The sequence below is a fragment of the Geotrypetes seraphini genome, chromosome 8, assembly GCF_902459505.1.
Source record: "Geotrypetes seraphini chromosome 8, aGeoSer1.1, whole genome shotgun sequence".
Taxonomy (NCBI): domain Eukaryota; kingdom Metazoa; phylum Chordata; class Amphibia; order Gymnophiona; family Dermophiidae; genus Geotrypetes; species Geotrypetes seraphini.
In genome coordinates this window covers 127,827,464-127,854,968 of record NC_047091.1, presented here as the reverse complement: position 1 = coordinate 127,854,968, position 27,505 = coordinate 127,827,464, and the positions used below count along the sequence as shown (strand labels likewise).

The 27,505-nt window shown below is 42.4% G+C and overlaps 1 protein-coding gene across 2 annotated transcripts in view; it reads left to right on the top strand.

Annotated features, from left to right (window-relative positions):
* GCN1 (GCN1 activator of EIF2AK4) overlaps positions 1-27,505 on the top strand; it is a 324,708-nt gene that overhangs the window by 202,530 nt on the left and 94,673 nt on the right. For both annotated transcript variants that reach the window (XM_033954090.1, XM_033954088.1), the window contains exons 39-44: positions 11,722-11,790; positions 21,218-21,356; positions 22,346-22,542; positions 24,445-24,587; positions 25,047-25,164; positions 25,268-25,483. In XM_033954090.1, coding sequence (XP_033809981.1) covers positions 11,722-11,790; positions 21,218-21,356; positions 22,346-22,542; positions 24,445-24,587; positions 25,047-25,164; positions 25,268-25,483 — 882 coding nt within the window. The remainder of the gene's footprint in view (positions 1-11,721; positions 11,791-21,217; positions 21,357-22,345; positions 22,543-24,444; positions 24,588-25,046; positions 25,165-25,267; positions 25,484-27,505) is intronic.

Genomic DNA, 27,505 nt, shown 5'->3' with positions numbered 1-27,505 from the left:
GTTTAATACCTCTCCTCTGATTCCAGTTGCATCTAGGCATTGTAACAGTTTTTCATGGTCCACCAAGTCAAAGGCAGAGCTCATGTCAAATTGCATGATCAGGGCATTGAGACCCTTACTAAACAAGTAGCGCAAATTATCCAGAATAGCCGCAATTACTGTCTCAGTGCTAAACAGAGGCCTAAAACCAGATTGAGTTTTGTGCAAAAGAGAGAACTGGTTGAGACATTCCATCAGTTGGGTGTGTACCAATCCTTCCATGATTTTTACAATGAATGGAATGGATGCTACTGGTCTATAGTTGGCTACTGATCATTGATGATTCTTTGCGATTTTTTGGAATTGGGGTTATTATGATATGACCATTATTAGTGAGGAATTTTCCATTGGTTAGGTTATTGGTTAAATAATTCAACAAGATAGTTTAAAGTCTAATGGAGCTGCTTTCATAATTTCTGGGGGACATGAGTCCAGGACACAGTATGATTTAGAATATTTGTTATATAACTTGATGTAGTTATTCCATTCTAAATTGTGGAAGGAACTCCAAATCATGTTCTTATGTTCTTATGTTCATGTCCGCTGGAAGGAACTCCAAATCATTTCCATGTATATCAGTTGATTGATGTTCGCGTGCGACAGTTGTCGAGTAGTTATTTCTTAGGTTTTTAATTTTTGAACTGAAATGTTGTGCTAGATCATTTGCTGAGGGTAGCTTGATATTATGCATGGGTTGAGTGTAGCATGTGGTGTCAAATAAATTTGTAACTATGTTGAACAGTTCTTTTGTATTAACTCCTTTTGAGCTAGTATTAGATGAGTTAATTTTGGATGAGTAAAATGTTTTACGTTTTTCTTTTATCTGTTGTTTGTAGAGTTTTGTGTTGGATCTCCAGTTGTTTCGGTCTGACAGTTTTCCCGTTTTTTTCCAGATTCTTTCTAATCGTCTTACTGATTGTTTCATAGTTAGGAGTTCGATGTCAAACCATTTGTTGTATTTATTTGAGCAGCTTTTACTATTTCGTTTAGAGGCAATTTTATCTAGAATGGATGTGCTAGTTTTCATCCAGTGATCATAGAAATCAACTCCTTCTTCTATCTTCGCTTGTAGATCATATTGTGACCAATATTCCTCTGGATTGATTTGGCCCCTTGTAAGGTGTTCTCTTTTTGTCCTTGGATGAGTCTTAGATTTCAGCTGAGTCCAGGTTAGATTGAAATAATAAGTGAAATGGTCAGACCAGATATCGTGACACCAAGTACCGTCCGAAAGAGAGATGGAAGGGTCTAAGATCTCTTTTGTGGACATCGCTACCACGTCTAAATGATGGCCTTTTTCATGTGTTTGTGTGGGTAAAGGGAGATTGTAATTAAGTAGAGATAGAAAGTTTTTAAAGTCTTTCGCTTCTGGATTGTCCAATTCATCTAAATGTAAGTTTATGTCTCCTGCAATTAAATTATGTGATGAAGTGATTGAGTTATGTAGGACAAATTCGCAAATGTCCTCTTTAGCTTTTGGCCAGCTTTTCGGCAGAACATAGAATAATGTACAAGAAATGGAATCTTCTAGTTCCTTATTGCTAATTTTACAGGCTAATATTTCTAAATGATTGGTCATTTTGGAATCCAATAGTTCTACTACAAGTCCTTCCTTAGAAACAATTGCTAATCCTGCCCCTCTTCTTTCATCACGATTTAGCTTGTGAATTTTAAAATTATCTGGTAGGAGATCATTTATTATTGGGTCATCTTTAGACAATAGCCATGTTTCCGTTAGGAAAAGACAGGCTATTTGCTTGCTGATGATCCAATCTTTAATTAAAAATGCTTTATTCCTGACAGATCTGGTGTTAAGATATGCACAGGGAACGGAAGTGGATGTGATAGATTTGGTAGATGCAGTGGTTCTGATGGGTTTTATTTCCCTTATCCTCTTTTTTTAGGGTACGTTGATGTCTACTGTTGCTCGAGATTACATTAATATGGTTTGCTCTGTCTTCCTGTTGGTTAATTATAAGCCTGATGGGTAGGTCAGGATAATGGGCTGAGTGTAGTTGTGGATAGAGTGACTTAACATCCTTAATGTTATCGCATATTAAATAGATTGTAAAATCAGTAGGAAATTTATGCTTGAAGATTAAAATGATTTCTTCTTGTCCTAGTGGCTATTTGGTGTTTCTGTTACTCCCAATTTCTAGGTTAATTAATTAGCAGTGAATCAGATAGCACTAGATCAGATTCAATGTCAGCAGTTAAATTATCAGTTAAATTAGCAGTAAATCAGATAGCACTAAATTGGATTCAATAGCAGTTAAATTAATAGATAGACTAGCAGTGAGTCAGGTGCCACTAAATCAGATTCAGTGGCAGCAGTTTAAAAGTTAAGTACACCATAGGTTGTCCCGTAGTGCGAATGCAAGTTAGAATAAGGAGAACCAAAGTCGGGCACAGCTCCTTTCAGGCTTGCGGTTTCGCTCATTCAGTTTAGCGCTGCTAGGGATGTCGGGAGGCGGAGTTAGTCTCCCACACTGTCCCGACCAAGATCACTGCAGCGGAGAGGCAGTTGAGGCACTGGGGCAGCTCCCGTGGGTAATGGAGCTGCTCTGAAGAGAAGGGTGTTTTTAAGTTTAGCACTGCTAGGGATGTCGGGAGGCGGAGTTCATCTCCCACACCATCCCAACCAAGATCCCTGCAGCGGAGAAGCAGTTGAGGCGCTGGGGCAGCTCCCAGTGGTAGTGGAGCTGCTCTGAAGAGAAGAGTTTCTTCAAGTTTAGCGCTGCTAGAGATGTCGGGAGGCGGAGTTCATCTCCCACACCGTCCCGACCAAGATCCCTGCAGCGGAGAGGCAGTTGAGGCGCTGGAGCAGCTCCTGGTGGTAGTGGAGCTGCTCTAAAGAGAAGGGTTTCTTCAAGTTTCTTCAATGATGAGGAAAAAGCAAACATGCTAAACAAATACTTCTATTTTCAGAACATTCTGGAGAACATTCAGAACATTCTGGAGAAGGCCCATGATTGGCTGGCAAATTACACATGAGAATAGTGTAGATACCATGCCATTCATGGAAGAAAGTGTTTATGAACAACTTGAAAAATTGAAAGTGGACAAAGCCATAGGACCAGGATATTGAGGAAGCTTGAGAAAAGTTCTGGCGGCTTCATTTAAATATTTGTTCAATAAATCCCTGGAGACGAGAGTGGTTCCGTGGGATTGGAGAACAGCAGATATGGTCCCTCTTCACAAAAGTGGTCATCTAATGAAGCGGGAAACTACAGGCCTGTAAACCTCCCTTCAGTTACTGGAAAAATAATGGAAGTGTTGCTGAAGGGGAGGATAGTGAAATTCCTAAATCAAATGGGTTACAAGATCTGAGACAACATGGCTTTCCTAAAGGTAAATCATGCCAAACAAACCTGATTGAATTCTTTGACTGGGTGACCAGAGAATCAGTTTGAGGAACTGCATTAGATATAATTTACTTAGATTTCAGCAAAGCCTTTGACACAGTTCCTTATAGGAGGCTTTTGAACAAACTTGACTGGCTGAAATTAGGACCCAAAGTGGTGAACTGGATTAGAAACTGGTTGATGGACAGACGCTAGATGGTGGTGGTTAATGGAATTCGCTCGGAGGAAGGAAAGGTGAGTAGCAGAGTGCCACAAGGATTGGTGTTGGGGCCGATTCTGTTCAGTATATTTGTGAGCGACATTGCTGAAGGGTTAAAATGTAAGGTTTGCCTTTTTGCGGATGATACTAAGATTTGTGACAAAGTGGACACCCAGGAGGGAGTGGAAAACATGAAAAAGGATCTGCAAAAGTTTGAAGAATGGTCTGATGTTTGGCAATTAAAATTCAACGCGAAGAAGTGCAGAGTGATGCACTTGGGTAGTAGAAATCCGAAGGAAATATATGTGCTGAGAGGATGACCAGGGAAGAAAAGGGTACATCAAGGAAGACAAACAAATTGCAGACAGACTAAATTCCTTCTTTGCGTCCGTCTTTACGAAGGACACCGCAACAATACCAGAAGCAATGGAAGTGTTTAAAGGAGTAATAGAAGACAGCCTCACCACAGTAGAAGTAGACTTGGACCAGATATACTACCAGATCGACAAACTTAAAAGTGAAAAATCCCCTGGACCGGATGGAATTCACCCGAGAATCTTAAAAGAATTGAAGGTTGAAATCGGAGAGTTATTGCAAAAACTTGCCAACCTGACAATTAGAACTGGACAGATACCGGACGACTGGAAGATAGCGAATGTTGTGCCAATTTTCAAAAAAGGATCGAGAGGAGAACCGGGCAACTACAGATGTGTGAGCCTTACAACTGACCTTGGAAAGATGGTTGAAGCACTGATTAAAGATAGCATAGTCCTGCACTTGGATACACACGACCTGATGAAAGCCAGTCAACATGGCTTCAGGAAAGGGAAATCATGTTTAACGAATTTACTTCAATTTTTTGAGACCGTGAACGAACAAATTGATAGTGGAGAACCAGTGGACATAATATACTTAGACTTCCAGAAAGCGTTCAACAAAGTTCCACACGAAAGACTTCTCAGGAAACTACAAAGCCATGGAATAGAAGGGGGATATACTAAGATGGATAGGCAAATGGCTGGAGAACAGAAAACAGAGAGTGGGCATAAATGGGAAGTTCTCCGACTGAGAGAAAGTGACTAGTGGTGTACCCCAGGGCCCGGTACTTGGGCCGATCTTATTTAATATTTATATCAATGACCTGGAAGAAGGAACATCCAGTGAGATCATCAAGTTTGCAGACGACACAAAGCTATGCCGGGCGATCAGATCGCAGAAGGATAGCGAGGAACTCCAGAGCGACTTGTATCAGTTAGAGAAATGGGTGGAGAAATGGCAGATGAAGTTTAATGTGGAGAAATGCAAAGTAATGTATTTAGGCAGTAAGAATAAGGAACACGAGTATAGAATGTCAGATGCAACTCTGGGTAAGAACGAACAAGAAAAGGACCTGGGTGTACTGATAAATAGGACCCTGAAACCGTCAGCACAAAGTGCGGTGGCGGCAAAGAAAGCAAATAGAACGTTGGGCATGATAAAGAAGGGAATCACGAGTAGATCGGAGAGGGTCATAATGCCGCTTTATAGGTCAGACCCCACTTGGAATACTGCGTCCAACATTGGTCTCCCAACCTAAAGAAGGATATAAAACTGCTGGAGAGGGTGTAGAGACAAGCAACAAAACTAGTAAAAGGAATGGAGAAACTAGAATACGAGGATCGACTTAAGAGACTGGGATTGTTCTCACTTGAGAAAAGGAGACTGCGAGGGGATATGATCGAGACCTTTAAAATACTGAAAGGAATCGACAAAATAGAGCAGAAAAAATTATTTACATTGTCCAATTTGACACGGAATGAAGCTAAAGGGGGGACAAGTTCAGGACAAATATCAGGAAGTTCTGCTTCACGCAGAGAGTGGTTGACACCTGGAATGCTCTCCCAGGGGAGGTTATTGCGGAATCGACCGTCCTAGAATTCAAAAGCAAACTAGATGCACATCTCCTTACGAGAGGCATAGAAAGATATGGGTGACTAAAAATTCTGTTTTTAAACGAGTCGGGCGCGTATCTCGGTCTGAGGGCCATTTTGAGAGAAACAGGCCTCCCGGTATACAGCTGACAGCGTGGAGATAACCTGGTGCAAACGAATCCCCTGAAGTAGCCTGCTTTCAGGCGAAATAGAAGATCTTTTCTATCGGGACGAAGATGTTTCTTCAGATGAGTGTTTGACTCTCTTATATACGCTACTATGCAGGTTTTATAGCCACGCTACTAGACCCTGTTTTGAATTTATCTACAGCTGTAGCTGATTGCCACACATATAGTTAGTTTGGGGCTGTTTCACCTATTTATAGAAAATTATAGGACGTTGAAATTCAAATCCTTTGAGAATTTTTTGAAAACTATTCTTTTAAAGAGATGTTGAAGTATGAAAGTAACTTATAACTGTACGGAGATTTTTATAAACCCGTGATGAGGTGGTGAGCTTTGGGTACTTGTGTAGTCCCGGCGACCCACAATTGAGGTTTATTTTTCTCCGTTTATTTATGATTTTGTCAATTGTCCTGTTTTTGTTACTTTTGGTGTGAATGAACCCCTGCTTTAACTATCTACAACGTATATTTATATAATATTGACTAAAAATTACGCCAGGTGTACACCTGGCAGGGCCTTGTAGGAAGATTTATGGTCCACTAATCAGTTACATAAACAAATACGTGCCTGTTAGTTTCTAGGGAAAACCATAATATCTCATCCAGGTTCAGCTTTCTTTGCCTACTTACAGGAAACCAGACCGAGGCTAATGAGAAATACTTTTATTATGAAAATAGAAAAATATAATTCATAAGCCAGCAGCAATATCTAAATATTGTTCACAAAATATCCGATTACATATATGAAACTCAGTTCATAATTATCACAACACACTTGCTAGATAAATAAGTAACTAATTCTTACACTCTATAATTCCTTATAATAATAATTCCTGATTAGCAGCAACTAAATATATCGCTTATCACCAAGAGTAGCTTTACTTCTCCTTATCCCGAACCACAATAGGATTCACTTATCTAACCCCAGCTGATAAGATAATAGAATTCCGTATTCTCACCATTCAATTAGGCCTTGGCACAAAATCAGGTGAAAGGAAGTCGTCTTCTACTCAGCACTGAAGATAAGAATTCTTTTGGTACCAAAACAAGAGTTCGTCAGCCACTGGAATAGCTGTAACTTAAGTTGGCAGCAAATATTTCCTTGATGTGATGGAATCCAGATCTGTTTAAAGTCAGATTCACTCTCTCAGACAGAGAGTAGAGGTCTGCACGGGAACGGGGATCGCGGGGATCCCGCGGGTCCCGCGGGGATCCCGCGGGTTCCCCCCCTGGCCCACGGGACTCCCACGGGGACGCCCCCTGGCCCACGGGACTCCCACGGGGATGCCCCCCTGACCCACGGGACTCCCACGGGGACGCCCCCTTGCCCACGGGACTCCCACGGGGATGAAAACAACCTACCTAAAGTCTGGCGATGCAAGTCTGGCGATGCAAGTCTGGCGTCGGGTCGGGAAATAGCCATGTTGAGCAGTGAGCTCAGCACGTACACAGATGAAAGCCTTGCTTGCTGATTGGTCCGGCGGCCCCGCCCCACCGTGCCGCCGGACCAATCAGCAAGCAAGGCTTTCATCTGTGTACGTGCTGAGCTCACTGCTCAGCATGGCTATTTCCCGACGCGGGCATTAGGCTGTTTTTTGTCATTTCGGGTAGGGGATGGCAGCGGCAGCGGCAGCAGCAGCCTGAAAAAGAAATCATCCTGGCCGGGTTAGGTGTCATGCTCCGGAGCTTCTACAGCCTTCCTATCTCCCTCTCCCTTCTACCTGCGGCTCTCTTCGGCAACAACGATCGACACAAGCTTCTGGCGTCGGGGCCTACCCTCTGCGAGTCCCGCTTGTTTCAACTTCCTTTTTCCACAAAGGTGGGACTCGTAGAGGGAAGGCCTCGATGTCGGCAGCTTGTCTTGATCACCGCTGCTGACGAGTTGCTTAAGAGAGCCGCGGAGCAGGGGGGTGTTGCCAGGTGCAGGTAGAAGGGAGAGGGCCAGATGCAGGACTCGTGGGTGAGGGAGGAGAAGAGAGAGGGGAGAGAAACAAAAGGAAATATTTCATACTGGGCTGGGCCGGAGTGGAGGGAGGGTGGAAAGATTCTGGCTACAGGGTGCATTAACAATGGAAAAGGGGGGAAAGCTGAAAATGGAGATAGTGACACAAAGAAGAGAAAGGGTAAGCAGGACCTTCTGAATAAGGATAGAGATACAGAGGGGACATGAAGAGGAGGTGAAATAGAGACATAGAAGTAATGCTGAAAAAGTGTGTGGGGGGGGGGGAGATAAAGACATTGAAAGGGCAAATGGTGAATATGGGGTAAAGACAAGGACAGAGACAAATGAAGATTCTGAAAAAGTGGTGAGATACGGATATAGGTGAGATGGACACAAAGAAGGGTGATGCTGGAAAATAGGTGGAATGGTAATTCTGACAGACACAGAAGGGAAATGCTGGATCAAGGAGAGATGGGGCTCAGGCTGGATGGAATGAGGAGAAATGCCTTGTTGGCCCGGAACTTCCTCTCCTACGTCAGAATTGACGTCAGGGAGCGGAATGCTGGTCAGCGCGACGCTTCTGCAGGGAAAGCTTGGGACAGCGGTGGCTTGGGGACTATTCCCCGATGGCGGTGGCAGCAAACCGAGTGGCTTGGGGGAGGGCACGGAGAAAGAAAGAAAGGGGGCAGACAGAGAGACAGAAAGAAGGGGGAACAGGGAGACAGAAAGAAAAAGTTGGGGGAGAGAATGAGGTCTGGAGGAGAGGAAACATACAGGAGGCTGAAAGAAAGGAAGAAAGATTGGATGCACAGTCAGAAGAAGAAAGTGCAACCAGAGACTCATGAAATCACCAAACAGCAAAGATAGGAAAAATGATTTTATTTTCAATTTAGTGATCAAAATGTGTCTGTTTTGAGAATTTATATCTGCTGTCTATATTTTGCACTATGGCTCCCTTTTACTAAACCGCAATATTGTTTTTTAGCGCAGGGAGCCTATGAGCATTGAGAGCAGCGCGAGGCATTCAGCGTAACTCCCTGTGCTAAAACCTACTATTGTGGTTTAGTAAAAAGGGAGGGGGTGTATTTGTCTATTTTTGTATTTTGTTACCGAGGTGACATTGCATAGAGTCATCTGCCTTGGGAAATGTATATGGCAGATATCTTTGTTTTGTGTTCAAAAGAAAAGGAAATGCATTTCTGGTTTTATTTCTACAGTGTTGAAGTACTTGTTGGCCCTTGCTGTGACTGGTGGGGATCCCCAAGCACCGCCAGCAGAGGACCTCCTCTAGAGATGGTCAGAACTCCCCTCCACCAAGCGCAGCAGTTGCTGGCAGCATCCATGAGCCACTGAGGTGCCAGCATCTGTGACTCAGGGACGCTACTGCTGCCTGCCAAGCTTGGCAAAAGGGACCCCAGGCCAACTGCAAAGGAAGTCCTCAGCTGACAGTTTGTGGGTTCTCATCAGCTGAGTATTTATATTTTATATTTACATTAGAGGTTCTGGTAGAAACCCATTTACAAAGTATGTATTCTTCCCAATTAATATTTCCAAATTAATAGTCTCTTTGCTTATTTGTAAATGGGTCTCTACCAGAGCCTTTAATTCAGTAGCATAATTAAATAAAATAACTATTTCTGAAGTTTATAGGGAAGGATGGTGACGGAGGGGATTCCTCGCGGGGACGGGTGGGGACGGAGGGGATTCCTCGCGGGGACGGGTGGGGACGGAGGGGATTCCTCGCGGGGACGGGTGGGGACGGAGGGATTCCTCACGGGGACGGGTGGGGACGGAGGGATTCCTCACGGGGACGGGTGGGGATGGGTGGGATTTTGGCGGGGACGGGTGGGGACGGGTGGGATTTCTGTCCCCGCGCAACTCTCTAACAGAGAGAGACACACAAGGTAACTTTTCAGGTCTTAATTATTATAGAGAATGCAGAGTTAACCTATGATAAGATGCGAGTTCCCTCACATCCTGGCACAGACTAAATTACAATTAGCACATTTCACTTGGATCTCTTCAGATGACCTCTTTGGACCAATCCAGAGACAGACTTAGATGTATAAAGTCTCGCTCAGGCTGTAGAACAGAGGCGCCTTCATTAGATAAGAAGCATAGGATAGAAGCATGCCTCCCCCAAGATTCACATGGGAAGATCGTGTAGGCATAACTGGATGTCCTTGACTAGAATATAATTCTGGTACATACCAGAATGCATCAGGCAGAAACAGCAAAGATGTATTCTTCTTTCTCTTCTTGCTAGGTTCAGGCTGGAATGATTTCTTGTAAATAATGGTTCAGGCTTGATGATGTCAGAGTGGCCTAACCTTCAGGTGCAAATAAGGAAACACCCCTACAGGCTCCACATGTGTAAATCGCTGGACTTGATGGACTGAAGGTCTAATCCGGAGATGGCGCTTCTTATGTTCTTATGTGAGAGGCTGATATGCACAGATGGGGAAAGGGACCTTGGGGTGATAGTGTCTGAGGCTCTGAAGGCAATGAAATAGTGTAACAAGGCAGTGGCTGTAGCCAAAAGAATGCCAGGCTGTATAGAAAGAGGCATAGCCAGCAGAAGAAAGATGTTGATTTCCATGTATAGGTCGATGGTAAGGCCCCACCTGGAGTACTGTGTTCAGTTTTGGAGGCTGTATCTGGCTAAGGATGTAAAAAGACTTGAAGCGGTCCAGAGAAAAGTGATGAAAATGGTATGGGGCTTGCACCAAAATATGTACAAGAGATTGGAAGACCTGAATATGCATACTTTAGAGGAGAAGAGGGACAGACGTTTAAATACTTGAAAGGTATTAATGTAGAAACAAATATTTTCTAGAGAAAAGAAAATGGTAAAACTAGAGGGCATGAATTGAGGTTCGGGGTGGCAGACTAAGGAGCAATGTTAGGAAATTCTTTTTCATGGAGAGGGAGGTAGATGCCTGGAATACCCTCCTGAGGGAGGTGGTAGAGATGAAAATGGTGACAGAATTAAAAAGCTTGGGATGAACACAGAGGCTCTCTTATTAGAAAATAGATGATATAAAACAAACTAAAGCCGGTACTAGGCAATCCTGCACAGTCAATGTTCCATATATGATGATTTGGTTTAGGATGATCCAGGAAGGGCTTTGTTAGAAGCTCCAATGACAAGTTGGTTAGGATAGGTTGGAGTGGATTTCAATGGCAACCAACAGTGGGAACCGACAGTACTGGGCGGACTTCTGGGGTCTATTGCCCAGAAGTATTAAAGAAAAGACAATTTAACTGTAAATATACTGTATAATGAGTGTGACTGTTGGGCAAACTGGATGGATGGTTCAGGTCTTTATCTGCTGTCCATAGGCCATTATTGAGATCACTTGGGGAACTCTATTGCTTAGTCCTAGGATAAGCAGCATAAAATCTGTTTTACTACTTGGGATCTAGCTAAGTGATTGGCCACTGCTGGAAACAGGCTACTGGGCTTGATGGACCTTCGGCCTGTCCCAGTATGGATATTCTTATGCTATCATTTACTATGTTAAGTATATACTAGGGTTCAGTAAGTTACTAGACTAACAAATAAGGTCTATGATGTCACAGTGATGGTTTTTCTCTATTAGCATCTTCTGTTTCTGTGAGTGAAAGCCATTTGGTTTACTGTGTGATGAGAGATTTAAGGTCTGTTTTGAGACTTTTTCTCCATTCTCTGTCTATTGCATGTTTGTCAAACTCCTATGACTGCGACCCCATTATTGTAGCCATAGAAAGCATGTGATCACCAGTGACCTATCCTACGTTTGTGCTTCTGCATCTGGTTCTCTTACAGTACAGCAACTGATGTTACCATAATCCTCTACCTTCCCTTGAGCCCATAAAGGCGGCAGGCCTAGTTATATCACAGGCTTATCAGGAGGGCTAGTGAAGTGCTTTGTTTTTGTATTCCCCACCCCACCCCCAGCTTGCCTAGGTCATGACTCCAGATGTGGATTTTATGACCCCATTTGGGGTTGTGATTTACAGTTTGGGAAGCCCTGGTCTATTGGGGTAATTTCTTAGTAAATTAGGCTGATAATGTTGTCCAATTTGATTCTTTGTTCCAGGATCTGGCTCCCTACCTTCCCAGTGTGACACCTGGACTGAAATCCTCTCTGCTAGATCCTGTGCCTAAGGTAAACACTTTCAAGTAGTAATTGCTCATTTGTTTCATTGCATAGTCTGCTGGAGGAGGGAGGGGATTTGGGGGATAGGGTTTCATGAACAAGTTGTATGTGTGTGTGTGTGGGGTTATATATATATATTTCTAGAGGTTCCTATTTGGGCCTTGTTTGAGAAGTGATTTGTTTCCACATAGTGTATATTTTGCTTCTTATGTTTGATATATATTGCCTTTTCTTTGTAATGTTGACTTAAGCTTCTAATAAAAAGACTTCTAAAAAAATAATAATAAAAAAAACTTGAGTAGAAAACCAGCTCCTATATTTATTCTAGATTTTTCTGCTAATTCAGTTTCATGGTAGTAAGTTAGTACTATCATATTTTTCAACAAAACTGTTTCTGTGTGCAGCAATTGCCTTATTGCTCAAAAGCTAGGTACCAGTAACCTTTGGTGACAGAAGGACATAAGTGGAGCAGGAAATGAGCACTTTGGTTAATACAAATGGAAGTTGCTTACCTGTAACGGTAGTTCTCCTTGGACAGATGATCTTACAGCCACACAAGTTGGTGACGTCCCCGTGACGGAGCCGACTCGGCAGTCAAAAATCTGCAAAGCTTAAAAGCTTTGCGCATGTGCCAGCCATCCCGCCCAAATGTATCCATTCTGCCTAGTATATATATCAAAGCTCCAACTGTAAAACTAGTTAGGTGTAAAGCTGGCGGCATCCAATAGGGGAGGCCGGGGGGGATTGTGTGGCTGTAAGATCATTTATCCAAGGAGAACTACCGTTACAGGTAAGCAACTTCCATTTCTCACTGGACAGAGATCTTCCAGCCACCCAAGTTGGTGCCTCCCCAGCTGAAGGTAACAGATTAGTAACATGTTTAAATATAGAAAAAAGATCTGTTACCTGAGAAGCAGCAGAGGAGGGAAGTTGACGCCTCATAAAGCTGCTTGCAATACCCTAGAACCCAGTGATGTATCCGCTCCGGATTCCACATCAAGGCAGTAATGCTTTGCAAACGTATGAACTCTGGACCATGTAGCCGCTCGACGGATCTCTTGGAGTGGAGCAAGGCGAACGTGAGCCCAGGTGGTAGCCATAGCTCTGAGATCATGAGCTGTGATATGTGGAGAGGATTCTTGGAGATCAGGACAGGATGCGGAGGAATAACAGTATGCAATGAGCTTTGAAATCCAAGACAATAACGTCAATTTGGAAACTGGTCGAGGAGATGATGTTGGACGTATGGAGAGGAACAACTGAGATGGCCGTTGAGGTCTCACCGTTCTGTCCAAATAGATATGTAATGCTCTGGCACAATCCAGGGTGTGTAACCGCTCGTCCTCTGTAGAAGTATGCAGCGGTGGATGAAAAGTAGGCAGCACAATTGTTTGGTTTAAATGAAATGCCGAGACTACTTTAGACAGGAATTTTGGATGAGTCCGTAATAAGACTTTTATCATGAAGAAATTGTGTATAAGGAGCTGAGGTAATGGCCACCAGGAATAGAGTTTTCCACGTTACCCATTTGATAGATATGGAAGAGAGGTTCAAACGGTGGAGCCATGAGAGCTTGCAGCACGAGGTTGAGATCCCAGACCGGCACAGGGGGCTGGATGGGAGGGTGAAGACGTAGAAGCCCTTTAAAGTATCGTTTGACCATAGGATGGCGCACTAGAGATACATCGTCCACTGGGTCATGGTAAACTGAGATTGCCACCAGATGAATGCGAATTGAATTGTATGCTAATCCGCTGACTTGCAAAGTGGTAAGATAGCGCAGGACCTGCACTAAGGGTGATGAGCTAGGGTGAACATGATGCGTAGAACACCAGCGCTGAAAACAGTTCCACTTAGCTGTATATGAACGTTGAGTCGAATCCGCTCTAGAGGCCAGGAGAATGCGAAGGACTTCAAGGGGGAATACTGATTCTCCAGTCAGTGAGGAAGTAGAAGCCAGGCTGTTAAATTGAGAGATTGAAGATTTGGGTGAAGCAACTGCCTGTCTTGTTGCGTGAGAAGGTCTGGGGACTTCGGGAGAAATCATGGCGGCTGAGAAGCCCTGTTGAGTAGTATGGGGAACCATGCTTGCCTGGGCCAATACGGTGTGATGAGGATCATGGATGCATTGTCTGAGATCGCCTTCTGAAGAACTTTTCCAATCAGAGGGATAGGAGGAAATGCATGGACCAGTGGAGGTGAAACGCATCCTTTGCCAGATAGTGCTGCTCCCCGTACCTGGAGCAAAATTTGGGACATTTGGTGTTCATCTGGGATGCAAAGAGGTCTATTTGAGGAGTTCCCCACTTGGCAAATATCTCTTGTGTAACTGTGCTCTGAAGCGACCATTCGTGAGGACTGAGCTGTCTGCTGAGCCTGTCGGCCAGCTTGTTGTCTTTGCCCGGAAGGTAGACTGCATGCAAGGTGGACCAGAGCTGGATAGCCAGATTCCAGATGGATACTGTTTCTCGGGACAACTGAGGAGATCCCATCCCACCTTGTTTGTTGACATAAAACATGGCTACTTGGTTGTCTGTACGTACTCTGATCATGTGGTTGTGCAGGTGGTGTTGGAACACCTGTAATGCGAGATGTACTGCGTGCAGTTCCAGGAAATTGATGCTGCAATGTGCAAGCGCCGGAGACCATGTGCCCTGCATGGACCATGAAAGAAGGTGAGCCCCCCAACCCTTTTTGGAGGCATCCGTCGTGATAGTGATGGTAGGTTAAGGGGGATGAAATGGAAGTCCGTAAGAGAGAGGATCCATGTGAAGCCACCATTGTAAGTCTTGTAGCACCAGGTCGTTAGCTGTAATTTCTTGGAAAGTGGTTGAAGAAATTGATTCCAGTTTGCTTTGAGAAACCATTGAATTGGTCTCATCTTGAGACGAGCAAACTGTAGGACCTGCACCATTGCTGCCATGTGACCAGCAAGGTGATAATGTCTCTGGCTGATACCCACAGCCCTGGGTATCAGCCGGTCATCTGATGTTGGAGGACTTGAGCCCACAGGGATGGTAGGAAGACCGTAGCTTGTTGTGTTTTGAAAAGTGCTCCGATGAATTGTAACGTCTGAGACGGGGTGAGATGAGATTTTGGGAAATTGAGTAGAAATCCCAAACTGAGAAGAAGGTTGACGGTTTGACTCAATGCATGGCGGGTGAGGCTGGGCGTCGTAGCTGAAATGAACCAGTCGTCTAGATAAGGGAAGATGGACAGGTCCTGTTTGCGAAGATGTGCTACTACAGGGATGACACATTTTGAAAATACCCTTGGTGCTGATGAGAGGCCAAAAGGAAGAACTTTGTATTGATAGTGACGGTTCAGAAATATAAAACGAAGATATTTCCCGTGATGGAGTGATGGATAGAAATATGGAGATACGCATCCTGAAGATCTATAGATGTGAGCCAAGCATCAACTTGGAGCAATGGCGGATACCGTGAGCATGCGGAACTTTTCTTTCAATATGTACTTGTTCAAGTTCCGAAGGTCTAAAATCGGACGAACTCCTCCAGTTTTCTTTGGAATAAGGAAGTATCTGGAGTAAAACCCCTGTCCCCACTGAAGTTCTGGAACTGGTTCCACTGCCTGGATGTCGAGCAGCCGGGACAACTCTTGTTGCAATGGAAGCATGTGAGTCGGTTGAATAAGCTGATGGAGGGGGATCTTGAAAACGAATCCAGTATCCATCCTGTATGATGCGCAAGACCCAAGTGTCTGTGGTAATACCCCACCAGGTATTGAGAAAGAACCGCAACCGACCTCCTACTGGGATAGCTGGAAGTGGAGGGTTGTCAAAATGATTTTTAGGGCTTCTGTCCAGCAGGCTGAGAGGGTTTCTGAGATCTATGGTCTCTTGGCGCCCTGGCTGAATATTGCTGCTTAAAGGGCCAAAACTGCTTTTGAGTATAAGAAGCATACTGTCTGGCAGAGGAATACGATTTCCTGGGATTAAAAGTTCTTTGAGAAGACTGCTGTTTCTTAAAGGGTTGTTTGGAGTGATGTGCGGTATCCTTCTCTAGAGCATCCAGGGTGGTACAATCCTCCTTAAGACCCTCAATAAGGTCTTTGACCTTGTCCCCAAACAAGCTGTCACCCAGGCAAGGAGCATCCGCCACCTTCGCATGGACATCCACACCTAATTTGGAGCATTGCAACTAGTCCAGCCTCCTGGTGCAAATACCTGCTGCCGCCCCTCTCATAGCGGTGTCGAATGCATCATCCGCCGCTCTGATCAAGTTCATAGAGCATTCCTCAAAGTTGGACAGAATTGAATTAAAAGCCTCCTGCTTGGGCACTGGTAAGGTTTCAACCAATTTTCTCATATCCTCCATATTAGCATATAAATACTGAGTATAGAAAAATTGATGTACTGCAATTTTCCCGGACAGCATGGAGTTTTGATATGATTTTTTGTCCATGCCGTCCATAATTCGCATGTCTTGAACTGGTGGAGTAGATGCAAAATCCTTAGAGGATTTGGACTTTCATAAAGCGGAGCGTACTAACAATGATTGGTGAGGTAGTTGGGATTTACCAAAGCTTGCTACGTCCTGTACTTTATATTTGTGCTCCAAACTTCGTTTGGTGACTCTGGACGTGTATTGAGTGTTCCAAATTGATTTCTGAGATTCATCCAAATTATCATGAAGTGGTAACGATACCACCTCTTTTGGAATGTTAAGATACATAAGTACTTTAAGCCTCTTTTCCCTAGGATCAGGTTGAGCTGATGGTGGCTAATTGTAATGAAGTTGCCATTTTAGATGGGAAATGTGGATATGACGTGTCCTCAGGGGGCGAAGCCCTATCTCGCTCAGATGGAAGAGCTTCATGAGTTAGCGAAGAGAGCAGTGGATCGGTCTGAATATCAGGAGATGGAGAACGGGAGGATGATGCATACGAAGAATGGATCGCTGCCTCCATGGAAGAGGTTATGGAGATAGAGTCAGAGTGATGGACATCTGACGGCTGGACCAGGTAAGGAGGAGAGGTAAGCTGGCTTCTCTGTCCAACAGGCTGAGAGGAGAGGAGGAGATGCGGAAAGCATTTGTTGCTGCCAGAACTGCTGAAATAGCTGGAAAAGTGCAGGCTGCATAGGAGGTTGAGACTGCTGAGGAAGCAGAGGAGGAATTAAATCCTGTTCTGGTGCAGGGGCAGACAAGTAATGAGGAGAACCCCTTGAAACCCCCGAGGAGGAGGAGGAACTTGAGGAAATCATGTGTTTAGATTTCCTCTAAACTTTCCTCGGTGGACTGGTAGAGGCAGATTTCTTACCCTCAGAAGGCTGCTGTTTACTATGCTGGTCTGGGGAGGTTAAACTCGTGCTTCAGGCTCTCTACGATGAGGAGCTCTGTGCCGACGGTTAGATTCCTTCGGTGTCGAGGGTGGGACCGAGAGGGATAGATCCTGCACACATGGAGCAGAGGCTGAGCCAATAGGAAGCTTCCCCTGCGTGTGACATCATCGGCACCGACGTTACACCCGCAGAAGACGTTGGTGCCTGAGCTGACTTGCGAAGAACAAGCTTCGGCACCCTGCAAGTTGACCCTAGCGGTTCCGATATCCCTTACGTGCAGCCGGAGGGGAGAATGGAAACCGCTTTGGGGAGCTGTTCCAATTCTTTAAGCTTCAGCGCTCTGATCCTCAGTGAGCGCTTATTTAATTTAGCGCAGTGTGAGCAGGACATGATCAGATGCTGGGGCCCCAGACATCTGATACAAGAGGCATGTTGATCGGTCACCGACATCTTCTGAGCACATGTCGATCAGCGCTTAAAGCCAGGTTTGATCTTTTCTGACATTTTAAATAAAAGCGCCGCAAAGTCAAATTCCTGTAATAATACAATTTTGACTCCGAAAAGAAATATGTTTAGAATGAATTAAAAGTTGAAGCGATGAAATTAATTAGGCTGACACTGATGACTACCAAGTCAAATTTGATCGCAGAAACTTTAAAAACTAGTTTTACAGTTGGGGCTTTGATATATATACTAGGCAGAATAGATACATTTGGGCGGGATGGCTGGCACATGCGCAAATCTTTTAAGCTTTGCAGCTTTTTGACTGCCGAGTTGGCTCCATCACGGGGACATCACCAACTTGTGTGGCTGGAAGATCTCTGTCCAGGGAAAAAAAGCTTGATCTTAGAGTTGTGGAAGTGGAGCACAAAGGTTATAGTGTAAATTCTGAGAATCTGCTGTGCCATTGTGGAGCATAACCTTCACACTTGCCTGTTTTGATACCTGACCTAGACTGCATACTTAAGGCCAAATTCTATATATGATGCCTAAAAGAATGGCACTTAGTGTGATTCTATAAACTGCCTCTGAAATTAGGCACAGTTGATAGACGTGATAGGCGTGAAGCGCCCATCTGTGTGACTAACATTTAGGCAAAGCCACTTATGCCAGTGAAACCAGGCCTAAAAATCCGCACCTAAGTTGTGCATAGAACAGGCATATTCTACAACAGTGCACCTAATTTTAGGAACACCCATTCTTCTCCCCTGGCCACACTCCCTTTGTGATCCTTTTTTTTGCGCTAGAATTTACTTTATTGAATATGCTCATAAAGTTGTGTGCATGAGTTTTAATTAGTGCCAGTTGTTAATTGCCAGTTATTAGCATTGATTGGCTTGTTAATTAAATTGCTCATGCATATCAGTAAGTCGCACAGATTTGTGTGCTCAATTTTGGTCACTATACAGAATCAGATCCTTGATGTGTAAAAATGGTTGCTTGGGGGTTTTTTATATACAAAAGATTAGTTATATTACCATTTCAAATGCATAAAATAATAAAGATGTGAAACTTATGTACAGTTGACTCTGCTTAAGTACACACCCTTCGGACTGGGTCTCCACGTGCGCTTAAATGGAGTTTGCTCTTAATAGAAGTGGTTAAGCTGGCTCAGTTTAAATATGGCAAGTGGACTGCTGGAGCCTAAAGTACAAGAAAGCTATGCTCTACAGCTTGAATGGAAGTGGAGCACTCACTTTACCAGCTGTCCCAGCGCTTAAGCTGCTGTGTGAAGCCTAGCCATTCCCAGTCGGAACGTGATTGCATTTAACCGGAGTGAACATAACATAACATGAAAGAATAGAGGTTGGACCTATGACATCAGTGTGCATAACCGGATTGTGTGCTTATCCGAATTGCAAATATCCAGAGTTTATGTCCCATTGACTTTAATGTAAAAAAAAAAAAAAAAGGGACCATGGTGGTAGGCTGCGAATAACCGAAGCATGCGCTTAACCGACGTGCACTTAGGTGGAGTCGACTGTACAATGTATACATATAAAGGATCAGCCTGGTGGTTAAAGCAGCAGGCTGAGAACTAGGGAAGCCAGATAGATAGATAGATAGACTAAAAACTGACAAATCGCCGGGACCTGATGGAATCCACCCGAGAATATTGAAGGAGCTCAGAGACGAAATAGCGGAGTTACTACAGAAGATTTGCAACCTATCCTTGAAAACAGGGGTAGTTCCGGAGGACTGGAGGATAGCGAATGTTATACCTATCTTCAAAAAGGGATCCAGAGGTGACCCGGGGAACTACAGACTGGTGAGCTTGACCTCAGTCCCAGGGAAGATGGCCGAATCATTAATCAAAGACAGCATAAATGAGCATATAGAAAGAAATAATCTGATGAGAACCAGCCAGCATGGTTTCTGTAAAGGGAGATCCTGCCAAACGAACCTACTGCACTTCGAGGGGATTAACGAACAATTGGACAAAGGTGACCCCATAGACATCATATATGTGGACTTTCAAAAAGCCTTCGACAAGGTATCCCATGAGCGCCTGCTAAGGAAACTGTGGAACCATGGGGTGGAAGAGGAAGTGCACAGATGGATCTGTAATTGGTTGGCGGACAGGAAGCAGAGGGTAGGAGTAAAAGGACACTACTCTGACTGGGAAGCAGTCACAAGCGGTGTCCCGCAGGGGTCAGTGCTGGGACCACTGCTGTTCAATATATTCATTAATGACCTGGAAGTGGGGACGAAGTGCAAAGTTATAAAATTTGCTTACGACACAAAACTCTCCAGTAGGGTTAGAACTGTTGAAGAATGTACAGAACTACAAAGGGACTTGAACAAACTGAGTTAATGGGCAAATAAATGGCAAATGTGCTTCAATGTAGAGAAATGCAAAGTCTTGCACATAGGGAAAGGAAACCCGATGTTCAGCTACAAGATGGGGGGATGGTATTGGGGAGGAGCAACCTAGAAAGGGACTTGGGGGTCTTAGTAGACCAATCATTGAAGTCGGGAGCACAATGCGTAGCGGCCTCCAAGAAGGCGAACAGAATGTTGGGAATTATTAAAAAAGGAATCACTACCAGAACCAAAGAAGTTATCCTGCCGCTATATCGGGCAATGGTACGCTCGCAACTGGAATACCGCGTTCAATACTGGTCACCGTACCTTAAGAAGGATATGGCGACACTCGAGAGGGTCCAGAGAAGAGCAACAAAAATGATAAGGGGCATGGAAGGCCTCTCATATGCTGAGAGGCTGGAGAAACTGGGGCTCTTTTCTCTGGAAAAACGGAGACTTAGAGGGGACATGATAGAAACTTACAAGATCATAAAGGGTATAGAGATGGTAGAGAGGGGCAGATTCTTCAGACTGGTGGGGGAAACAAAAACAAGAGGGCACGCAAGAAAATTGAAGGGAGACAGATTCAGAACAAATGCTAGGAAGTTCTTCTTCACTCAGAGGGTGGTGGATACCTGGAATGCGCTTCCGGAGGAGGTGGTAGAGCAGAGTACGATTTGGGGTTTTAAAAAGGAGATGGACAAGTTCCTGAAGGAAAAGGGGATTGAGGGGTATAGTTAGAGGGTACTATAAAGGATAAAATGTCTTAAGTAAAGGATCACTACAGGTCACAGACCTGGGGGGCCGCCGCGAGTGCGGACTGCTGAGCACGATGGACCTATAGTCTGACTCGGCAGAGGCGATGCTTATGTTCTTATGTTCTTTATGACTGAAATCCTACTGTCATTTCTTAGGATCTTAGGCAATTTACATAACACTCCATTGCTTCCTAAAGGTTTTCTCACATTTTATGTCCATGGGAAAAATGCTTTGTAAATAGGACCCTGATATTGTAAGCCCTCTGGATTCAAAGAAATACCTGTAAGGTAACATAATTTGTCTGGCGTTACCAATGAAGTGTCATTAAATAAATCTAAAACATGAAACCCCCCACTAAGGGTCCCTTTTACAAAGCCGAGGTAGTGACGCTGTCACGGTAAACGTACTGAAGCCCATTCAATTTATTTGGGCTTTGGTGCATATTGCGTTTACCGCGGCAGCATCACTACTACAGCTTTGTAAAAGGGGCCCTAAATAAAATGTTTGTAACATTTTATTAAAACCTTTTTGAAAAGCAACAACATCTTTCTCCCCCTCATTATTGTTTAGGTACGAACAGTGTCTGCCAAGGCATTAGGAGCTATGGTGAAGGGGATGGGGGAGTCTTGCTTTGAGGACCTGTTGCCATGGTTGATGGACACGCTGGCTTCTGAGCAGAGCTCTGTGGATCGTTCTGGAGCAGCTCAAGGTGAAGAAATTGAGGATTTTTTGTCTTGTTGAGTGAGATTAACTGCAAATTGTAGTAGAAAGAAAACAGTAATAATGGACAGGAGGTGGTCCTTGCAGGGCCATTTCAGTAACATTGATTTTAGTATGAAGAAACAAATCATGTATTTGCTAACAGTAATAAAAGTCTAGTTAAGAGATCAGCACATTTTCATATCCACAATCATTTGTCCTTAAGCAAAATTATGATCAATAGGAATACTATCTTTTATGTGATATTTGGTATTCAACCATCTTGTAGGGATCAGTGTTCTTGTTGTTTTTAGTTTGTTATATGATTGTAACTTTTAATACTTGGTTGTGCAAGGTGATCTAACATAACATAACATTATACTTATAGACCGCGTTACCAAAAAGTTCTATGCGGTTTATTATAAACATTAAACAAAATCATATATTTGAATGAACAAGTGAATAAATCAAATTACATTCTCTCTTTGAATATGAAAAGGCAAGATCATAGAAGGAGAATTGGCTGCTGCAAACCTTCATGAAATATTGAGCAGATCTTAGTTTTGGCCATTGGGCTTGCCATTCTCTTAACAAATCAGAAGTAAAGAGATGATTCTATTTCCAGCATCATGCACTACCTTTCTCCATCAGGTCAATTGCACAGAAAGTGATTTTCCAGAAACAACTGAAGGCATATCTATTTCAAAAAGCTTTTTTTCCATCTTACTATCTAGTTATACTTATATTATGATGAAATGAAGGAATATAGTAATAGTGGATTTCGGTCAGATTGTAAAGCCATCCAGTATTAGTTGTTTTGCTTATTTTTATGACTTCAAAGTAAATAGATAAAAACAAATATTAATTTTTATAATTGGTTTTGTTGATTTTTAAGTCGCTGAAAATGGTAGATTATGCAAGGTATAACTTATAAAAATAAATAAAATAAAAGTCTTTAATCATTGCAATTGTATTGATCTTTGCCTGTTTGCTTTTCAGGTCTGGCTGAAGTTATGGCTGGTTTAGGGGTAGAAAAACTGGAAAAGCTGATGCCAGAGATTGTATCTACTGCAAGCAAAGTGGACATTGCACCCCATGTTAGAGATGGATATATCATGATGTTCACCTATTTGCCAATTACTTTTGGGGATAAATTCACACCATATGTTGGACCCATTATACCATGTATTCTTAAGGTATGAAACTCCTTAGAGATTATATGAAATATTTCATGTCTAGAGAGGGGAGAAATGTGTCATGGCCATAAAAAAATTGCAGGCCCTTATCTCTGCAGTAAAGGAAGAAAGAGGCATGAAAACCTCACTAATGCTGCTGCTTCAGAATGGGCTACCCTTTTACTCCTCTTGATACCTTGCATGAAAAACTCTGTGTTCTCATCTTTTGCATACTTTTCTGCATCTGCACAGAAAAGCTAATAACTTCATTACTGTGGATTTAAATTTGCTCTGTGTACAGTTAACGCAAAAGAAAATTCATTTTCTACATAGGGTGCACATAAAATTGTGCACAAAAGTTGAGATAAGCTGTCCATAAAGCCTAGCACACTTTACTGCATTGATCCCTCCTCCCCAATTCCACCCCCAGTTGGGCTAAGATTTTTTTTAATCTTTTCTACATGTGAACAGGGGTGAAGCAATATATGGAAAGCTCTTTAAAAATCCTCATACAAGTAGATAGATAATTGTACATATATTTTTATACAGATAATCTGCCACTGAAAATTCTTCCTGTTGTTTTTGGTAAACCTATTTAGAGGGAATTATTATAGTGTTAAACAGTATTAATGTGCATACCACTGTGATGAAATCCTGTTGTGATAATAGAAGCTGTTAGGAGTTCCAGAGAGAAGCTAATCAACAGTAAGTCCTAAATTTGGCAGATATGACTTATTTAGCTCTGCTTGCAACACTAGGGGGTTGGGTGGAATTATCCTTGTGGGTTACCATTGAGAATGAGATGCTATTGTCCTGTTAAGCATAGTTATTAGTAACTAGGTCTTATTGCACAAGATAGTGGCTACCTTAATGGTAGCTCACATTGATAACTTCCCTCGTAAACATCTTACTGGATGGGGCTGGCTCGGTAGTGAGCTGGAGTTCCTATTTTATTTTATTTATTTATTTTCTCTCACTGGCCTCCTGATAAAGCCGCATCTGGAACTGGAGCGCAGCAATTCGTGTGCTCAGCATTGCGCCTTCGTCTGATTACCCTGCCCGGCTCGGCCTCCACAGCCAGGCGAGGGATGCACAGAGCGCTAAGGCGCAGGTCCAGTTGGTACATCCCTTGGCTAGGGAGGCACCCATATGTGGCTGACTCATCCTGCTTGTCCTAGGAGAAAGTGTAGTTAATTACCTGTAACATAGGTTCTCCGTGGACAGCAGGATAGTCAGCCACACAACCCACCCGCCTCCCCATACGGCTGACCCAGCCACAGCTAGGAACATCCTGGGGATTAGGGGGACGCAGGGGGAAATGGGTAGGGCTCGGGCATGCCCAGTGGGGCCCGGGCACTGCATGTGTTCAGAGAGAGAAAAAAAAAAAAATCTCTGAGCTATTGGAGAGCTTATCCGCAAATTGGGAGCTGTTGGGACAACACCCATATGTGGCTGACTATCCTGCTGTCCACGGAGAAACTACGTTACAGGTAAGTAACTACACTGTCCTCGTCAGGTTTTGAATGTGCCTAGAAAGCTTAGGTGGGTTAGGAAGCTGTGTTTATTGAGAGTTATAGACTTGATAAATGTTAGGGATATTGGGCTAAAACAAGAATTTGTGTGATTTTATTCCCTGATGAAATTGTTGTTTGGATGGGGGGGTTTATTGTTATATGGATACAGTGGCAAAATAACACTCAGAATTTAGGAAGTTGGTTAGTTGGGCTGAGAACATTTCAGCACCCCCTCGTAGTTAAATGGTTGCTCTTAAAGATGCGTAAATATAGAGAAAGGGAATAAGGTAGTAGATCATAGAGAGAAATTGGAGCATCTGCAGCTTGTGGTATTCTTGGGTGAGAGTTGGAATGCCTCAACATGTGGCTATTTAGTGGAATTGAGATATGTGGTATTCTTTTTCTCCAGGCTTTGGCTGATGAGAATGAGTTTGTGCGTGATACTGCCCTGCGTGCTGGACAGAGAATCATAACTATGTATGCAGAGACTGCCATTGCCCTCCTTCTGCCTGAGCTAGAACAAGGCCTCTTTGATGACCTTTGGAGAATCCGGTGAGGCTGAAGGAACTCTTAATACTGTCTTTACACAATTATATCAGATTATATATATATATATGATTATTGTATAACGGTAATAGTGACAGGCTTTTTAGTTGTTGGGTTTTTTGTTTAGCAAAAGCTGTTTTCCAATGTCTCTGTCCAGTGTATGAGTCATGATGCCTCATTTTGAAAAGATAAATTGTATGTCTAAAGCAGTTTTTAAAATTCTTCCATTTTGTTTCCTTATTGAAGTACAACATGTGCTGATTTACATCTTTTCATAGAATATGGCAAGCTCACAGGCTAAGCATTCTGCTGCTCTTTCAACTTGGTATTACCTTGGACTTCTTTTTCTCCGATTTCTATTCTGTTTTCTACTCCAGTCTGTCCCTTTTTTATCTGGTGAAGTGAAACAGTTGCTTTGTTCTTTTATTCTCATGTCATAGGACAGTTGCATCTTCCTTTCTTCAGGTTCAGTTCCGTTCAGCTTCTTGGAGATCTTCTTTTTCATATTTCTGGAGTCACTGGGAAAATGACAACAGAAACTGCCTCAGAAGATGATAATTTTGGAACAGCTCAATCAACCAAGGTGAGCTGTCACTGTGCTCAGAATCAGTGGAACAAGCACTGACTATTGACATCCATGAGCTCTATAAAGTGCTGTCACTCTTTTGTTTCCTGGTTTCTTTCAGGCTATCATTGATGCTTTAGGAGCAGAGCGACGGAATAGGGTCTTGGCAGGATTGTATATGGGGCGCTCAGATACCCAGCTTGTGGTTCGACAGGCATCCCTGCATGTTTGGAAGATTGTAGTTTCAAATACACCTCGCACTCTGCGTGAAATTCTGCCAACACTCTTCAGTCTTTTGCTGGGATTCCTGGCCAGCACATGTGCTGACAAAAGGACGGTAAGATGGTTTTCTTAGCTGAGCATATGCTATAACATTTCTTTTGGTAATAGCCAGGGTTTATGGCCAAAGAAGTAATTGATTAAGAAGTATTATTTTTGATCACAATATGATGTGTATAGGACTAAATGCCCACTTTGCTGCTGTTTGTTGCTTGGAATGCCTTTCTGCTAAAGACACAATATAAACCTTGCTATAAATGTGTATTTGAGTCGGTATTTAAAAGGATTTATGTAATTACCGATATAAATCCTTTCCTTTCAAAATTTGGGACAACTTAACAGATAACTTTTGGTGAGACATTTTGATATCTGGCCAAAAGTTATCCAAATAAGTTGAGGAGGGCTGAGGGCTTGCCTAAAGTTAATTGGATCAAAACAAAGAACAAGGGGTTGAGACAAAAATTGTGATTGATCACTTAACACTCAAAGTTGATAAACTTGTATGCAGCAAAAAGCTATATCTTTGGGGTGAAGGACACTATAGATGTTAAGAAGTTGAAAGAATTGATAACACCACAGATTGTTGTTTAAGTGGTTTAGTTTTGATAATTGGAGATGGGAGTGGACATATAATTACAAGTTGCAATACAAGATGGGGATCTGGGATTACTGTGTTATAAGAGATCCTATGATCTGATCAATTAAAAAAATGTATGATGTCCTTCACCCCAAAGATATAGTTTATTGCTTCATACAAGTTTATCATCTTTCAGTGTTAAGCTATCAATCATAATTTTTGTCTCAACCCCTTGTTCTTTGTTTTGATATCATCATTTGTTTTTAAGTTTTTCATATAACAACAAGTGTATCACTTAAATTTATACAATTTCATTACGTACACACTTGATATTCCTTCATACATTACTATATATAAGGTATCATTATATAATCTTTTACTATAATCTTGAAACAGTATATAATATTTAATAAGTATACCAACTATTTCTCAATTATAAACCCATCCCCTCCCCTTCCTTTGGCAACTGCATATAATACAACAAGATATATATATATTTTTTTTTTTAATTTTTATTTATAAATTTTCCATTCTTACAATATTTGAATCATATTAAATATTATTAATTATTACATATCTATTATATTATCATTAATAATTCATATTATTTAAAATATAATATGATAAATATTATACAATAGCATAAAAATATAAATCCCTTCCCCTTTTTATATAACATGTTTCCAATAATTAATCAAATCCCACCCCAATCATATATAATTTTTATCATTGTGCTAAGAAAACTAATCATTAGAATAATTAGTCAATGGTTGCCAAATTTTCTTGAAATTAAGAAGATTCCCTTGTTGTAACGCTATTATTTTTTCCATTTTATAAATATGACAGACAGAATTCCACCAGAACGTATAATTTAATTTGGTATAATCTTTCCAATTTTGAGTAATTTGTTGCATGGCGACTCCTGTTAGTATTAGTAATAGCTTATTATTATTTGCTGAAATCGGACTCTTAGTTCTCATTGCAGTGCCAAATAATATGGTGTCATATGAGAGTCCTACATAATTCTCTAGTAACTTATTAATTTGGGGCCAAATTGAATTCCAAAATGCGTTTACACAGGGACAGAAAAAGATTAAATGATCTAACGTCCCTATTTCCAATTTACAATGCCAGCATCTATTAGATCTAGTACTATCTATTTTTTGCAGGCGCGTTGGGGTCCAGAACACTCTATGTAATAAGAACAACCATGTTTGATTCATAGATGCTGACTTTGTAGATCTTAATCTCCAGGACCAAAATCGTGGCCATTGAGACTCAGAAATTGTCTGACCAATCTCAATACTCCAAATATCCCTAAGACCTGTTTTCTTTTTTTTATTTAAAAATCCGTATATCAATTTGTACCATTTTGCGGCTTGGTGACCCAAAAAATCCGCCTGGAAACATAGAACCTGTAGACTATATTGATTATTTAGATTTTTCCATTCAGGGAACCCTACCTGAATGGCCTGCTTCAATTGCATCCATTTAAAATATTGT